The following is an 18,123-nucleotide window of genomic DNA, read 5'->3' as shown; positions in this document are numbered from 1 at the left end:
ATTTATAACTGACATGTCGAGGTTAAGCAAATAAATACATGCATTAACTTCTAGATAATATAATCCTGATCGTCTAATTAACAATGACTAATTAAGGTCAAATGTTGAATAAATGCTATTTCTGCAATCTTCTCTGTTACAGGTACAAATGTTGTGCCGGATATATGCCATGCGGTGGAAGATTTGGAGAAAAACACTGCCCCGCATTTTGTCCTTTCACTGAGGGACGCACATTTTATCCATCGCGTGGAAGAATTGGTCCATTAGGTATGTAACTTGGAAGAATTGGTCCATGAGGTATGTAACATTGTGCCGGATATATGCCACGCATTGGAAGAATTGGTCCTTTTCTTGACTTCTTACAGTTTTCGGGTTGATCGGTTTTCTAACATTGTGTACATATCTTGTTGTGTTTAGGTTTGCTGCTGTTTTGCAAGTTCAGTTTCCTCAACACACTTTCTAATACAAGATGAACTCACTATTCAAACAACCCCATGTGATAATTGCATGATTGTAATCTCTCTCTCTCTCTCTCTCTCTCTCTCTCTCTGAGAGACACACACATCGTTGAGAGCAAACATGGAATGTGTTCGCAGCCACATGATATCTCAGTACAATACAATGTAATACTATATAAAGAGAGACTTATATATGATTTTGTATTATTAGAGATGTTACAATAACGGTGAACTCTTCTCTATGTCTTGAGATGTAAACCCTTTTCACTCCAACACGTCCTTGTTTAATTTGCAGGGCCTTATGGTCATTCTCAGCCAACTTGTATGCATATGTTATGGTCATTCTCAGCCAACTTGCATGCATATGCTTCCTAATTGCTTGCATAACTGGAAATGAAGAACACGGTGAAATTTCCAATGTACTGACCGCTATAGCTGACGTAGTCTTTGAGCTCGTAATCCCTTCATTTTTCACCCTCACATGTAAAACTAGCGTTGTAAGATGTATCATAGGATTGTAACAAGTACTTTAAAATTTTTACATTAATTTTTTTTATATGTAGTTGAATATATGATTTATGTTGTAGGCCTAATTTACTGAACTGTATTTGGGACTAGATAGGGAGAGGGCCGGCGGCAAGAGAGAGAGAGAGTTGAGAGAGATGTACTTCTAAGGTATGTGTTGTATCACCTCATTGTGCCTTTATTTATAGTAGTAGGGTAGGTTAAATCCTTACCCTAATAGGATTATAATTCTAATAGGATAATATCTAACCCTAGGGAATATTACAAGATATCCCTGGATACACTAGGATTTGCACAATCACATTCCTAATCTAATAGGACTGCAACACTCCCCCTTGAGTGTGTAAATACTCAAACAAAACTTCACATCAGGTCTTCAGCAGTTGAGGTAGAAAAGTCATCGAACTAATTCAAAACAGTCATTTGTGGACGGGAAGAGTACGATCGGACCGATCTATCTCATTAAAGGATTTTGTGGACAGAGGGCACAGACCTCGGCACAACGGGTGAATGTGAGTCTCAAATTTAAATAAAGTATGCATTGGTAGTAAAACTCACAAAACCTCGCTATGGTAAAACCTAAGGTAGGTAAAAACCCATAGACTAAGGAGAAAAGTGAGACATATGCATAATGTCTAAAACAAACGTCAAACGAGACAAAATTAGTGAACTCAATGGAGTATGATCATCCTAGAATGGGTGCCTCATCAAAACCTCGTTAGGTAGCAAAAACCTAGTGGGAAAAATGCTCCTAATCGTAGGAAAAATAGTACATTAAGATCAAGTGAGTATGCTTCTGGATACTTCCCTTGAGTTAGACATAACTTCCAAATAAGAGAACTACAAGCAATTCAACTCAGATAATTTACGCATACCGATTCCTTGGATGAGTTTCTGAAAAGTAGACTTGGACAATGACTTAGTGAAGAGATCGGCCAGGTTGTCATGGGAACGAATTTTCTTGATTTCAATGTTTTGATGTTGTTGTTGCTGGTGAGGGTAAAAAGACTTCGGCGCTATATGCTTGGTGTTGTCTCCCTTAATGTATCCCTTCTTTAACTGCTCGATACATGCTGCATTATCTTTAAAGATTGTCGTAGAAAGGTTAATGACTTCAAATTTGTTCCATGATTGCTCTCAACCAAAAGCACTTATGCAAGGCTTTCGAAGAAGTCGCAACTAGCGTTTGCTTGGTAGACCTCCAAGTTATTGTGATGTCTCCAATGGTAAAGACATAACCCGTTTGAGAATGTGCCATATGTGGGTCAAACAGATAACCAGTATCTACATAACCAACAAGGCGAGGATTAACTCGAGGATTGAGGGGGGCAGTGGCTCCTCTCGAGGATTCATGGGTGTAGAACAAGCCCAAACCCGTTGTACCCTTGAGGATGAAAGATTGCTAACTATTTTCCTCTAGGGTGGCTAGCCTCCTAAGAGAAGAGAGAGAGCTTTGTGTTCTCATTTTTTCTCTCTAGAAAACCCTAATGAACTTTTGACTATCAAATCCTCTATATAGTCACTTCACTTAAGTGACAAAAAGAACCAAAACCCATTCATTTACAATATGGCAGGCCTTTTAAAGGCTTTAGGCTGTTTGGGCCCTTTTGAGTCTTTAGTCATTAAGTTGTCATACAACTTAAGTTAATGGGCTTGACAGTTCTAAGCCCAATGGGCCTTGAGGTCGAATAATTACTCAAAAGCTAAAACGAACTTATTCGTTTGATTAATTAACATATTAATTAATCCTAGCCATAAATAATTAAACCATTTAATTATCCTTCCTTATCTCCGTTGTTTCTTCAATCTCTACCTTACACGGTGTATGATCCATTAGGTTCCTTTTAGTAAGGCAGTGGGTGATTAGAACTTTTCAAATCGATTGTGAATTGAAACATACTTTCAATTCTCCCTTTAGTGATTATACACCTTTAGGGCTTCCACAAACCATGAATGACACCTAGCAGTATATCATGGCTACCCAAGCTAATAAGAAGAGGTGGAGAACCTTTTTAGTTTAGGATTACAATACAATATGGTCTTTCTCTAATACAATACTCTTGACCACATTGTTTGGTTTGATAGTTTATTCGTGTCTACTATCCAATGTGATTTTTTTACTTATATGATTACCTTGAATGTGATTTGGAACAACTTCCTAAATCTCATTCATACTTTGGCCAAAGACTCTTAATCATATCATAGAGTATTCTCCCTCAAACGGTTTGAAGGTTAGAGATCTCTTGTTGTGCATTCACTTGCCTCCATGGCTAAATGGCCTAACCCCAACTATGCCATGGACACATTTTGATGGAGTGACTTTGACATAGTCAAAGATCAAGGACCTAACCACAAGACAACTATGATGCCTCAAGTCAAAGGAATATTTTGCATTATCCCAACCATGAGTTCTCATGTGACATGAGTATGAGAACTCCTTGTTGATCACATTCAGTGGACTCATTCTCTATTGAGCACCTATATGCTTGTCTTGGTGTCAATCACACCAATGACTTAAGACCAATCACTCTCCCTAAGAGAAGACATAACACGTATTGATCTTAACGAACTGTCAATGCCCAATTGGCAATCCTATGATCAAGAATATTTAGGGCACATTTCCAACAGACTGCCACTTTCGAGCCATATTCTGGCCAAAACCATAACAAGTTAGCTGTCAGGTACCATTCCTCTTCGTCTTATTGAGAAGTATGATTTTCGTTTTGAATCACTTGATTTCGTTGAGTATTGAAGAAGTTATGAATGTTTAAAATTTACCCAGTTTCAGGTGAGTTCCCTAATTTTCCTATGGACCAGTAACCTTTCAGGCCATTTTCTGGCCATCTTCGGTAACCATTGGGCTTCCAAATAGGTATAATCTTGTTCTACACTTTCCTATCTTCGTTTTGATATATTATGGGGCGAATTTGGTTAAGAAAGATGAAGTCACAAAGCTTTGAAATTTGCCCAGACTTTCGGCCAAAAATTCCAGTTTTCGATGAGCTCCAGCAGCTTGACTCGGCTTGGTTGAGTCAGCTGTTGACTTCTTGGTCAGCGTTGACCGTTGATCGTCAGCGTTGACTTTTGGTTGACTTTTTTTGGGTTTCGGTCGGGACCCCTCCTAGACTAATTTTGACGTCTTGATTCCAAATCCACGCTCTATTTTCCCAAATTCAATCATTTTAATAGAGTCTAATTAATTGGTCCCTTTATAGGCTTAGGTGCATTTGTTAGTGGCGTTTCCATCCTCCCTAGTTCGAACGGCTCTTCGGCGACGAAGTATCTGTGAGTGGACCCATTCCCAAATGCATAATTTTATTACTAGAAATGCAGACATGAAAAACATGATTTTATGACTACGTTTTATGAAACGTTTATGAGTAAATCGGATTTACGCTTTATGAAATATCATGCTTTATCGAATTTATGTTTACTGAAATATTCATAAACATGGATTTATGATATGATGTTTGAGCTATTGAGCTCCGAGGATATATATTTTGAAAGATTATATTTATGATTTTATGTGCTTAGTGCCTTCGGGAGGACAATGTAATGCCTTCGGGCATATGATATATGTACTTTCGGGTGGGCGATGTAGTGCCTTCAGGCGATTATGATATCACTACTAAGCCCACTATATATGATATATGTTTTACGAAGGTTTTATGGCATGCTAGGGTTTTCGGAAAACCTACTACCTATTATACTATATGAGTTTTCTAAAATCTGGGGGTTAGTATGTTTGAAGAGTAGTTGACTTTAGTATTATTATATAAAATTTAGTCCACTCATGTTTTGTTTTTGCGCCCCCTTCAGGACTTAGAAATGAGTTGTGAAATTGATCTTGGCGATGAGGCATTCCCGTATCAGTATATTCGAGTCCTCTCGGTGTATGACCCCTTTCTTTGTAATCTTAATTAGTAGTATGCTCTAAACATGTCATGCATTATCACTTTTAAATTGTTGGCAGTTGAATATTCTCTTTTGGTCCAGTGACCCATACCTTATTACTCTTATTTTGTTAAGGTTTATATTTGGATATTATATTGCGTGGTTACGCGCGAAAATTATATGCATGTTTCACATGTTCTCGGCATATGTATTCATTAAATGTCATGCGTCACCCTCGGGTGTCAGCCAGCACGTGGCCTTCCCGTTGTCATTCGAACACCGGGATCAAGGCGTGTCAAAAATCACCCTCTCTTACTTTTGAAATTTTCCTATTTCCTTGTCTTCTTTATCAGCTTTGATGGTGAATATGAGCATGCTTTCTTCCTTTCTTTCTTTTTTTGCGCACTTAAGGAATTTTTGGGCTTTGCTCTTCATAGAAGAGGGTTATGATCTTTCCCTAGGGAAATTAATTCACACTCCTCAGTAGCTTTCGATTTTGAAACTCCGTGTGCTTGCCCCTTGTGGTTTTCTTCTTGCCTTTCATGCGTATTGTGCGACTGGTTCAGAGCTTGGCTTGATTGCTTGTTGGTGCTTATTCGAGTAGGATTAATTTCAGTGCATTTTTTTGCTTTGCATGGTTGCTTGATGGCATATAGCTTGCTTTTGCATGGACATTAGTATATCGTGCTTTTCTGAGCTAGAATTCCTTTCTTTTATTGTTGGCATGGCATGAGTAGGGAAAAACATGTGTGTTTTGCGTGATAGAAGGAGAGAAGCTAGTCCCATGTTAAAGCCTCATACTTTAGCATACGTGTGCTTGAACTTTAGGGATCTCACTTTGCCGCAGCATGTTTACCTGCTTTCCTTGGGTAAATTTTTGCTTCATGCATCACCATTCTTCTCTTCCACTTGCCCATGTGATGGGTTGTGGTATTTATAGCTTGTTGATCGTTCCCTTACAGGTACGTTATGGCTTTGGACTCTCCAAAGTACTTGCAGTGGTGGATGGGTCTTTCTCGACCGAGGATTGACTCCAGCGAGGTAGGCCACCACCTCTTCTCGGCTTCCAGAATAAGGCTTTCAAGGAAGAAGAACCTTCTCTAGACTCGGTTCCTCTTGTCGATCCTAAGTGTATTTCGAGATGTTGCATAGAGAGTAGTCGGTTCCCTGTGGTGTCACTCCACTTTGAGTTTTCTTGCAGTGAAGCCATTGGTTGGGCCAATTGGGTTGATGCCGAGCTGGGGTATGGGAACCAATGTGCAACTCTGAAGAGAAAATTCACTAAATTATTTGGTATGTTACATTTTTGAGCCTCAACAATTGTTATGAGTTATTTCAGATGGTTTTAGAAAGAAAATAAAACTTTTGGGTATTCCCAAAGTATTGCTAAAAAATCACTTTTCACATGGAGAAAATCCACTGAACCATTTATCACAAGATATACAACTACTCTTAATAAGCGAACTAAAACCTCCTTTAGACATGTTTAGTTTTCTGATTTACAAACAATAATTTATTTTATTTCTATAAATCTTTACAGTATTTTATTTGATAAACCGATATCAAACTCTAAAGAAAATTAGCACTAGTGTCCTTTAACTGCACTACGAGGATAAAATTGAAATTAGCAGATACGTGGCTAGTGATCCCAACCTGCAAAATTACACAATCAGACACAGCAAACACCAGCTGTCCACCCCTCACACATTCTCTTCAGCTCCTCGAACGTAATTTCACCTCGCTTATATCCGGCGTCCACTCGCTTTTACCTGCATATACGCATACATCAAAAAACGTAATCACTCTTCGAAATTATTGAAATCAACGCTTCAATTTCGCCACAAATCCTCTCTGCATGTGTTCTTGTGTTTGAGATTTCTCTCGTTTCGATCACATTGCGTTGAGTTTTCTTTCTCGGAAAGTTTTGAGGGTTGTTTGGATCGAGAGAAAATGGGGATTCAAGACCAGGTGGGGAAAATGCAGGCCCGTCAGGGGTACCGGAATCTATGGCACGCCGATTTGATGGGCACCGCGACCACCGATAGTCCCTGTAAGTATCAGTTTGTACCAGTTTGATGTACCTTGTTGTTTAGTTTCTGTTTGGTTGCCGAGAATGTGAGGAAAAAAATACAGGACTTTCTTTGTTTCTGTTTTGAATCGGTTCGTGTCTGCTCCTTTGATTGGAATTTCGTTCTTTGCGGCATGTTTACTGTTTGATGATTTTATTTATAAGAACATTAATGCGTTAAAAAACGATTTGAGTACCATTGAGAAAACCTACCGAGTCTGAGAGGCTCCATGCAGATGGGATGGGGATTTTATTTAATTTTCATTTAGGTATTTCTTTTTTTACGTTCATATGATCTGACGCGAAATATAATCTTGTTTTCTTGTGTTTGTTATGCAGACTTTTGCTTTGCATGTCTCTGGTAAGCACTCTTATATCTCTGCGGTGCATTCTTAAATTGTTGCATTTAGCTCATTTATTGATTCGATATGTTTCTACTTTTGCTGTAAATTGTTTAGTATGATGTTCTCGTATAAACGATTTCATCGTGACACTTTGGTACCAGCGATACGGTTGCTCTTTTCAATTTTTCTGTTCTCAGTCTTGTGTATTAAAGAGAGATGGTTTGTTTCTTGCATCCTGCAATCTAATTTGTCTTCGTTACATGATAGTGGTCCGTGCGTTTCTTACCTGCTGCGCAAACGAGCTCTTTACAATGATATGTCAAGGTAAACTAATAATTACATTCATTTCTAGATATTCCTGATCAAAATAGAAAGATTGCAATTTCTGAACACTAGTTTTGCAATGGTCTGTTTTACAGGTACACATGCTGTGCCGGATATATGCCATGCAGTGGAAAGTTTGGAGAAAGGCGTTGCCCTCAGCTGTGTCTTCTTACGGAGGTATTAATCACTGTTTTTTTTCTTTTTTTTTTTTTTTTTTTTTGGTTGTAATTTACGCATTTAGCAATCCATGTAGGTATTCCTCGCCTTCTGCGCTCTATTACTGCATTTTTCTAGACATGGACATCCATGAACTTTTACTTTATATATGTTTGCATACTTTGTTGTTTTCAGGTCTGCTGCTGCTTTGCAAGTTCAGTTTCCTCGACACGCTTTCTAATCCAAGATGAGTTCAATATTCAAACAACACCGTGCGACAATTGCATTATTGTAATCTCCCATCTCTATGTTTCTGTTTACAGCTTTTTCTCTGCCTACACATTTTATGATGTCCTTATCATTTCGACATATGACGTTTCTTTGTAGGGATTTATGCTCTGCCTCAACCAACTTGCATGTATATGCTCCTTGATTGCTTGCTTAACTGGAAGCGAAGAGCTCTCAGATATTTCCAGTGTGTTGAACTGTATAGCTGACATGGTATTCTGCTCGTAAGGCCTTCATTCCACCCTCTTCAACACATTCATTCCGGAGCTCGTTACCTCTTTTCTATTGATTCTTTGACTTGTTTTGTTTTTTCAGGGTCTGTGCTTGCATGCAGGTATGTAATAAATTAGTGATCAGTGCATTATATAAGTTGATATATGAATTTTGATAAACCAATGAAATGTGAACTGTAATTCCTGAACCCTTTTGCTCTAAGATACTAAAAACCTCATCTCCAAACCTATATTAGTGGTGCACTTGATAGAACCCGAATTTCATGGCGGTTACTCTCTATCGTAGCAAACAAACATTGATTTGGGGTTATGCAGACCCAGCACAAGATTGAACTGGACAAAAGGGATGGCAAGCTTGGTCAACCACGCGTGATGGCAGTTCCTCCGATGCAGCAGATGTCACGGATTGATCAGGCAGTTTCTCCTCATGCCGGATATAAACATCCACACGCTGGATATCCACCTCCACCAACAGGATATCCAAATCAACCGGTAGGATATCCAACTCCACCGGCAGGATATCCAAATCAACCGCCAGGATATCCACCCGCGGGATATCCGAACCAACATCCAGGGTATCCAAACCAAAATGCAGGGTATCCAAATCAACATGCAGGGTATGGACATCATCAGCCAGTTGGATATATGCATCCACCGGCATATGGGCAACCAGTATATCCTCCAGGGCCTCCGCCTTCTGCGCATCCTCCTCCAGAGTCGGGAGAATTTTATAACCCCGGACCTCCTCCTCCACCTCCTGGCTATACTCCAGAATCTGCATCTGCTCCTCCATATCCTCCAGGTCCTCCACCGATTTCTCATCAGGAGGCTTATCCTCAACCTTCTCCTCTTAGCCGCACCGGTACCGATCATCCCAAGTGATCTGTTCGTACAATGCAGACCGATCCGCCATAGAATAGAAAACACCTATCCAAAAAATAAAAAATGACTTTGAAGAGTCCTTAATATGTTGTTAATAAAGCACTAACAAGTTAGTGACAATAACAACTCTCTTTTTTAATAGTTATTTTCATAATATACTTTTACTTTCAAGGGATAGTAACAAAACAATTTATTCGAGTGACAACCTAAATTACAATAAGAAAATCCGATCCGCCATAGAATAGAAAACACCTATCCAAAAAATAAAACATGACTTTGAAGAGTCCTTAATGTGTTGTTAATAAAGCACTAACAAGTTAGTGACAATAACAACTCTCTTTTTTAATAGTTATTTTCATAATATACTTTTACTTTTAAGGGATAGTAACAAAACAATTTATTTGAGTGACAACCTAAATTACAATAAGAAAATTCAAACTTGTGTGCACACATACGTACGAGCACAACTAATTTAACTAAACCTATGATGGCTTATATTAAAAACATTTATTTCGTTGTTGTAAAGAGTTTCTTTTCTTTGCGGTGGACCGAGGAGGATGCTATGATGATGTCAAGGAAGAACAGATGAAATGAATATTATATTCTCGATAATGAAGGGTTATTAAACATGTGATAATCATAAATTTCACTATAAATTTCACTTTCATAAAAAATTAAAATTTTAATGGATAAGAGATGGTAAGAGGACTTTCCTCAAGTGAGATTCTCTATGAACTTTCTGATACTCCACAATTAATGTCAATTTTCGTATCAAAATTATAAAACACCGCTAAAAACATGAGATGCCAAAAAGATCAAGGAGAGTTCCATTTTTAAGAAAATCTCCTTAGAATTTCTCTTAATGAATAAGCAATTTACACTAATACCAATCAACTTGTGATTAATTACTCAAAGTAGAGGAGTGCAAGTATTAGGTGAACCATCATCAGTCATGTTGCCCAAACTTTGCAAATGATATTCAAACACATCTGTAAGATTTCATGCCCATAAAAAAAGAGTATACATTATCCAAAATTGATGGTTGTCAACAATTAAATTCCAATGTGTTAACAAAAATATAGTTGAATCTTAGAGCATCTCCTTTGCTAAACTAGCAAGTGAAATGTGTTCAAAACTATTTTAGTTACTCAATTTAACTTTTTATCTCTAACAACACTCTATTTTTACATGATGTTTTATTATTGACAATTCACTCACTCATTATTTAAAACAACCTTTTCTCTGATGAGTAGTTGCTCTGTAAATTTAAGGAGTGATTGTTCATTTTGCTATAATATAAGTTTTTTTATTGAGCCTGTTAAAGATGTCTTTTTGAAATTTAGCTCTTTAAAATAGAATTTTAGTTATATTATATCATCTGATGCTCTTATTTTACTTAATCCAAGCCATTATAGCACTGGCTTTGACAAGATCCGAATAATTCGATTGGCTGCCTTACCAGCTGCCCAACAACATCAAAAAACCTCTATACTCCCTAAATTCAACCACCAAGTGAAGATATTGTTTATTGACACCTTAAAAAGGTCGACTAAACTATAAAAGTGAAAATTCTATAATCACTGTTGGGGTGCTAGATCCTCACACAACTCCCTTGCATGAGTGTTAGACATTGAGTTAATTGAAGGTGTCTTGGCAAAGCCTTTAATAGGCTCTTAGCTTCTCTTACACAGTTAGTTGTTGCTAAGCGTGCCACTGCTAGCCAAGATCAACAAATTGTTTAATTAGTTTAAATGTTTATAGGTCATTTGCTTGTGTCACAAGTAAATTCAGCTTTGTATCAAAAGACTGTTCTATGGAAGAGTTAAATCCATATTAGGTTCTTTTCTTTGCCTTGAGAACAAGGACTTTATATTCTCCTTGTGTTGAATGTCAAAATACGACCACAGACTGATCAGAAATGGTCCAAGCTAATTTGCAATCTTTGTGAAAAAGTAAAGACAGAAAGTAAAGCGAGACGGAGAAAAAGTAAAATGCTTAAAGTAAAGAGTTTGCAAATTCTTGTAATTGTTAGTCACAAGGACAATAAACTGCATGAAAGAACAATAACTGGAAAATAAATGACAAATACAACCAATCGGGCAATGTTTGACCTATTTAGGCAAGTTCATATACCAGTCAGGCAAGGTCTCGCAAGTATACGACATGTTTTGAAAAGGAAACTTTAATACATGAAATGGATACTACAAAGGGAAGTAGCAAAGTTATAAATATAAAGGAATGTTTGAACTACAAAGGAATATATGAAAGGTAGGTTGCATAGCTTTTAAAAGTCTTTTTTTGTATGTTAAGTTGAGTGTCCTTTCTTCAATCTCTCAGTTGCCCTTTTATAGAAACTGCCTCTTTCTTCCAAAGTAAGTTCTCAATTCTGGCTCAAGTGGTTGATGTAATTTTGTCAAAGAATGACTCCCACTTGGATACTTGAGCTTTGATCCTCTTCTATCTACAAGTTTTCCACTAAAAGTGTTTTTCTTTGCAAATCCAACTACAAATCTCTTCTTTCAGTGTGAACAAGGGTGATCTTGCCGCCCAAACATACTAGGTCAAAAGCATTTTTAAACTTTTGGCTGCTTATTGTTCATCTGTATTAAAACTAAATACCAACAAGCAAACCAACTGAATTTTAAAGAATTGGGCTTTGGCCAAGCCCAATGCCTGATTTTAGTCCAAACAATTACTATCTGAATTATTAGAAGTGTGCGCAAATACCACCAAAACATAAAATCTTGCAAATTCATCATCCATACTCATGCTCTAATGTGAATGGATAGTACGAGGGAAACCAATTTTTAGACTAAATTTTATAAATCATATGACGTGGTTGTCAATGATTGGATTATTACTTAAATGTTGATTAATGTATTTTTTTTTTCCTATTAGTAACCCATTATGTTTTTTTCCAATTAATGTGAATATACAACCCCTATGACATTTCGTTAAAATTTTAGTCAAAACTTATCATCAACATATGTAAGACCTTTTTCAAAGGTATTTTTTCACCTAATGACCCTTGGTGACTGAGTAAGAATTCTGTTGACTAAAGTTTGTGAAACATTTATTCTGCCTCCTCGAAAATAAGTTGCAGTCAACGAAATTTTTATCCCAGACCACCTAAAGGTCTTTTTTTTCTTTTTTTTTTGGTCAAACGATAACTTCTGTTAAATTAATCGCCGATAAGATTTGAATCAACGTCGGTCGTAGAAGAACTCAACGCCGAGAGGACTTAGAGTGGTTAAAGTACGCATGAAAAGTTGATCAAGTGTGCAATAAATGATGAGTTTTGATAGAATTTTCAATGAAAATTGACAGAAATGACACCCCTATATTAAAATTAGAGTCTGTGTGGAAAATTGGCAAAAAAAAGAAAAAGGAAAAAACCCTCTTCTAGTCCCACCATGGACAGCCCATGGATCTTCCAACAAAATCACGGTCGGAATAGAGGCCTCTAAAAGGCGTCACTGGATCGAAAGCGCCCAGAACTTATGGTTTGAAAGAAGTTGAATGTTTTTCTTGATGTGGTTCGTGGGTCGATTTTGGAAGAGGATTCTATCGCTTTGCTATGCTTTTTGGCCGCGGCCCCGTCGGTGACAGCTGACGCGAGCATGACGTAGGTACATGCCCGCTGATACTCGGGCTTTTGGGTGGAGCAGTGCTAGGCTTACCACTTGCTCTTCCAATTTAACCCGCTGGCGCTGGAGGAGGGTTTTTGGGTCAGAGAGCATGTTCCTTGTCCCTTGCCCTTGCCATCGATCAATGGGTAGTCGATGTCGTGCTCTAATTGGCATTGCTGCCTCCTTTGCACCCAAAAGGCCAAACACCGCACCCCACAACAATATAAAGAAACTTTAAATTCTCATGAAAATAAAAACTGGAAAATAATGAAGTTTATGGAGCATAAAGATGGAGAATCATGTAACATTTGTATTTCCAATATCAAAATATACAAACACAAAAGAGAGAAATTATCCAAAATTTTCTCTCCTTTCCCTGTTTTTCTTTTTCTTCTTCAAATTTGGCATCAAATTTTATTTATTTGGCACCAAATTTTCATGTGTATATATACATTACATGGTGAAATTTTCATGTGTACTCACTGTAATAATCTTGGTGAATCTCGGAGGCGGCCCAGAGCCGTTGATTAAACTCCTCGCTCATCTCATCGGGCACGAAGGCCATCCTACAAAGCGGACAGGTCTTCTGGTCGTGGTCCATCCAACCGTCCAAGCACGCCCGGTGAAAAATGTGCTTGCAATTCGTCAAGCACCTGATCTCGTCCTCCACCTCGAACTCGTACAGACAAACGGCGCATCTCTCCGGCGGGTCTCCGGCTACGTCGCGGAATTTGACGACGGGGAGAAATTCCCGGATCAGGAGGGCCGACGCGGATGGGTTTTCCGGCGGGTGGGACCGGGTCTCCGGCCAAACAACGTCGGTTTCGAGAAATTCGGAGAGACCCAGAAAGTGGAAGAGCGCGAAAATGAGGTTTCGGATGAAACCGAGGAGAGAAAGAGTGTGGAGAAAGAGGTTGGGCAAGATGAAGACCTCTGCGTATCCCACTGGGAAGCCCATGGAAGCGTTTTAGAGAGAGAGAAGGGGAACGTTTCTCTAGAGAGAGAGCAACCAGGTCGTGTTTCTATTGACCAGAGAGAGAAAATGCCGAGTGGGTCGATTTATAGAGAGAGAAATGTCTTTAATTGGCAAGGGCTTAGGTGGAAGCTTTTGTTTCGGCTGTGAGAAATATCGATGGGGGTCGCCGTCTGCGACATTGTGATTACGTGGGTCCCACTGGAATCTGGGCCGTGAATGGCGGGGTGGCTAGGGATGGGCCATGTGCTTTGCTCTTGCGTGCGGGTTACTGAGCGTGCGTCACCGTCTTGCAACAGTCGCACGTGCTAAAATTAGGAAAGAGAGAGGAAGCGGTGGGTGTGGCTTATGATTGTAATCCACTAGTATATTGTAATTAAGGACTAATTGACTACTAATCAGTGTGATTATCCCTGTCGGCTGTGGCCGTCATAATTGAGTCAGTGACCATGTTTATAGGCGGCATTTCAGTACCTTCTTAATTCCGAATAGAAAGAATATTACGACAGTTTTAATGAAAAGTCACGTTACTGTTCATTTTAATGAAAAATCATATTTTTACATTAAAAAGTTAATCCTGGTACTATTCATTTTATTATTTATTTTGTCTTTATCGTTAAAACTCAAAGTTTTCAAACATTTTTCATTAGTTTTCCTTATTATAAGTGATTGACCATATTTGCAATTAAGAATGTTTTCTAAAAACATAATTTAGAAGAATTTCGTATGATCAGTGGTGGCGAAGCCAAAAATTGCTCTCAAAAGGAGTCTTTTAAGACATATAAAAGAAAGTAAACCAAATATAGCAATATAATTAATTGGAGAAATATTTACGTTTTTTTTTTTTTTGTTTTTTTATTGGCATGGAAAATTTATCAAACAAGAGTCATGGGACGTTAAACCTTTTTTTTGAAAAAATCAGTATTGAGATAATTATTTCATAAGAACATAACTTGTTTACGAGTTTTAATGAAAATGAAGATTTAAACAAAAATTTAAGTTCATAACGCAAAACTATTACCATGAGATTTTTCTTTCAACATAATTGAATCTTCTTTTAAATTAGATAGACCTTGTTGATATGAACTGAACAAAAAAAAGAATTAGATTTTATATGATAAAACATAAGACTAATTATAAGGTTTACAAACTTTGTTTTATATAAACAGAAAAATAATGAAATTAGTTTTCATATCGTAGAACAAATCCTTTCAACATAATTGAATCTTCTTTTACATTAGATAGACCTTATCTTTAGGTGAACTGAACAAAAAAAAAGAATTTGTTTTCATATGATGAAACAAAAGGAATCTTCTTCTACGTTAGATAGACCTTGTTCTATATGAGCTAACAAAAAACTAGTTTTTATATGGTAAAACAAAAGGGGTTTAGTTCACAAAAAAAAACAGAGGGTTGTTGACATCAACGAATTTAGAACCCCATGGCCCCATAAAAACCATCAAACTCCACTTCCCAATGCATTACAAGCTATTTACTATAAACATTAGCAAACTATACATATATATTTGTCAAATTTCAGGATGGCCCAAGTCTTACTTAGCCTCCATGTGACTTCGCCACTGCATATAATCATAACGTTACATGGTGTTATTACTTAGTTATGAGCGGATACATTTTCTAATTCTAGACCCTCCTGATTTTAGTTGGAAAATGTAAGGTAATGTTTTATTCTTGTATTTCTTAGGTGTATTTATGGTTTTTGTGTCTCTTTGATTTGGTTGTTCAATTAAAGGACATGAAATTTACTTTCAATAGTCATCGACACTCTACTGAATCACCATCACTCATTATTTTAAGGAAAACTAATGAAAATGGTTTGAAAATTTTGAGTTTTAACGAAAATGATAAAGTAAAGAGTGAAGTGAATAGTATCATGATTGACTTTTTAGTGTAAAAATGTGGTTTTTCGTTAAAATGAACAATACCGGGAACTTTTCATTAAAGCTCCTTTATTTTTGTTGTACTCAATATACACGGTAAAATCTACATACATGAATGACTGATAATGCATGACTCTTAAAAAAAATCATTTTCTTCTTGTGTTCCTTATCAATAACGTGTTCATAAAAAAAAAAAATGATAACTAATGAGAAGGGAAATTGTATTGCACGTGAAGGTGATAGTTTATGTAAACGATATTTGTCGGAGTAGAATAGAGTCACAGGGTCACCAGAACAGAACGCATCGTATACAAAGAGGTGCAAATTATTAATTACTGTACTTAGAAGTTGATAGAGCGGTCATAAGTGGCTAATGCATAACCGATAAAGTTAGCCTCCCGCCAAAAGACACTAAACAGCAAATGACACACACAGTACAGGTGCAATGTAATGTCGGTTACAAGGAGAACGTATTTGATTTTAAAAACTTAAGCGTAGCAAATGAATAATTAGTATTATGAAATTTTTTGGGGCATTGGTCTTTGGGTTTTTCTACAATTAAATCTTATGTTATCGTAGTCAAAATTCATTCTTAGGATATTGATTTGATTCCTATAAATTAAATAACTGCTTGATCACCACACATAAAAAAAACAGTAAGTTTTATTAAATAATGAATTAAGACTCCTCTTATGAAATTAAGACTCTAAGGCTCTAATCTAATTTTCATTTAAAGGAAAGAAAGCATGTAGCCGAAATAACTCAAACGTCCTTGGCCAATTGGAACTTTAGTCATTGAACTAAAAATCATAAATGTTAGTCTTTGAATTTGTCTCAATATGGAGTAAAATTCAATTTGAGTAACACCGATGAAAATTTCATCCAAAATAAAGGGTATAATGGAGAAAATATGAACACACATTCTAACAGAATTAACAAAGTTACCCAAAATGACCATTGTTGTACATTAAAATAAGTTAAGTGTCCAATACTCACAAACCCCAAACCCCCAATTAGACTACAGTTCAAGAATCATTACTCTAATTAACTTTATTACTAGTTTATAAATACTCTTTCTTTCATGATGTATTTGTTTATAAATGTTCTTTGTTTCACGAAGTAGTTAGGGAGATGCAATTAGCATTTCCCAAATGATAATAATTAGGCAACTAGTCTCAAAGTAACATCACTAAATAAAGGAACGAACAACACAAGTGGCACATGGCCACCTTGATGTAGTCCATGATAGGGTATGATAGGGGGAGGAAAACACGGCCAATCGATGAACGGAGGGTCGGTGGCGGTGAGAGCCCTGGCCAACCAACAAGGCATGATGGTTGGTTTAATTAGCACTCCATCAATGTTGAAGAAATAGAAAACGGATAGCTGCATGCACCATCTCGATCGATCGAGAGGTTTTAGAACATGCAATGACTTGATGGCAACCCTAGTTTTGGTTTTGCATGGCTAACCCTAGACAAGTAATGGGCCAAACTGACCCCTTATGTTTGCCACCACTTGGTCCAAAGTTTGTCCCTTCTTTTTTTCCTGATATCTGATGGACAAGTGGTCTCTAGTCTTGCCTTATAGATCAGTAGTCATGGTCAGGAGGAAATGAAAAGAAGAGAAAAGAAAAAGTAGTGTTATTAACGAATTTTTTTTTTACTTCTCACACATTTTTAGTAATTTTTGTTTATTGATTTTCTTTAAAAACACAAAAATGATGGTGGTGATAAAAAAAGAATGTGTAGACGACAAAAATTAGGGTTAGATTATGTGAGCAGAACATACATGATAAGATGATGGCAGGGAGTGTTGAGAAAATCTGTAATGTGGCATTTTCGTATGCACTCACAATTTAATTTCACTTGAGTCCAGAAACAAAAATGAAAAATAAAAAAATAAAGCATAACTTTTTGTTGTTTTTTAGTGTGTATAAAAGTATTATTCATAAGTAACAAGAGTTGCTTTTTGGATCTTACAAATGAGAAGTGGACCTTTTAGGTTCAAAAGTTAAAAAATGATCTGATTTGTTAAAAAGTTCATCTTCAACCGATGATTAGATTATAATTTTAAGGAGCCCACCATCCATTATTTAACCAGAGAAGCACAAGGCTAGCCAAATGTAGCTCTCTCTCATGTCATATCTAATTGAAAGGGCTAAATATAGTCTCGTCCAGAATTAAAGCCTGCAAAATATTATTTTAAATGAACAGTGTTAGGCCATACTTATATACCATTTCCAACCGAAGGGGCTAAATATAGCCCATCAATAATTTATTAGTTTTAAGTTTATACTTTAAATTTATTAATTAAGTTAGTTAAATTACCTTTGGATGTTTTTCAAATCTAGCAGTTGAATTTAAACTAATTATTGTAACTAATGAGCTCGGCCCCCCAAAAAAAGGCTAAGAAGAGGGCTACATTTGGCTAGCCTGATGCCCCTTT

General features: G+C 36.9%; 2 protein-coding genes across 2 annotated transcripts; one reads left to right on the top strand and one right to left on the bottom strand.

Annotated features, from left to right (window-relative positions):
* The first annotated feature begins 5,841 nt into the window (after positions 1-5,841).
* On the top strand, positions 5,842-9,343 carry LOC137734317 (uncharacterized). Its single transcript, XM_068473607.2, has 8 exons — positions 5,842-6,927; positions 7,285-7,306; positions 7,557-7,613; positions 7,709-7,790; positions 7,965-8,060; positions 8,157-8,281; positions 8,373-8,391; positions 8,606-9,343. Exons 1-8 carry the CDS (start codon positions 6,828-6,830, stop codon positions 9,170-9,172), a joined length of 1,068 nt encoding a protein of 355 aa, XP_068329708.2. The 5' UTR covers positions 5,842-6,827; the 3' UTR covers positions 9,173-9,343.
* Positions 9,344-13,091: 3,748 nt separating this feature from the next.
* Positions 13,092-13,856, bottom strand: LOC137735558 (brassinosteroid-responsive RING protein 1-like). The gene has a single exon (XM_068474983.2). It carries the CDS (start codon positions 13,757-13,759, stop codon positions 13,271-13,273), a length of 489 nt encoding a protein of 162 aa, XP_068331084.2. The 5' UTR covers positions 13,760-13,856; the 3' UTR covers positions 13,092-13,270.
* Between the last annotated feature and the right edge of the window lie 4,267 nt (positions 13,857-18,123).

The sequence above is a fragment of the Pyrus communis genome, chromosome 7 (genome assembly GCF_041283825.1).
Source record: "Pyrus communis isolate YQ-2024b chromosome 7, ASM4128382v1, whole genome shotgun sequence".
In the NCBI taxonomy this organism is placed as follows: domain Eukaryota; kingdom Viridiplantae; phylum Streptophyta; class Magnoliopsida; order Rosales; family Rosaceae; genus Pyrus; species Pyrus communis.
The sequence above is the reverse complement of the archived record's forward strand: the minus strand, read 5'-3'. Positions and strand labels throughout refer to the sequence as shown.

What these genes read in the sequence shown, in the direction of transcription:
- LOC137734317 (XM_068473607.2), top strand. Translation starts at nt 6,828, where the DNA reads ATGGGGATTCAAGACCAGGTGGGGAAAATGCAGGCCCGTCAGGGGTAC. An exon ending in CGCGACCACCGATAGTCCCT is followed by an intron (nt 6,928 to 7,284) that starts GTAAGTATCAGT and finishes TTTGTTATGCAG; the next exon opens with ACTTTTGCTTTGCATGTCTC. An exon ending in AGCTGTGTCTTCTTACGGAG is followed by an intron (nt 7,791 to 7,964) that starts GTATTAATCACT and finishes TGTTGTTTTCAG; the next exon opens with GTCTGCTGCTGCTTTGCAAG.
- LOC137735558 (XM_068474983.2), bottom strand. Translation starts at nt 13,759, where the DNA reads ATGGGCTTCCCAGTGGGATACGCAGAGGTCTTCATCTTGCCCAACCTC.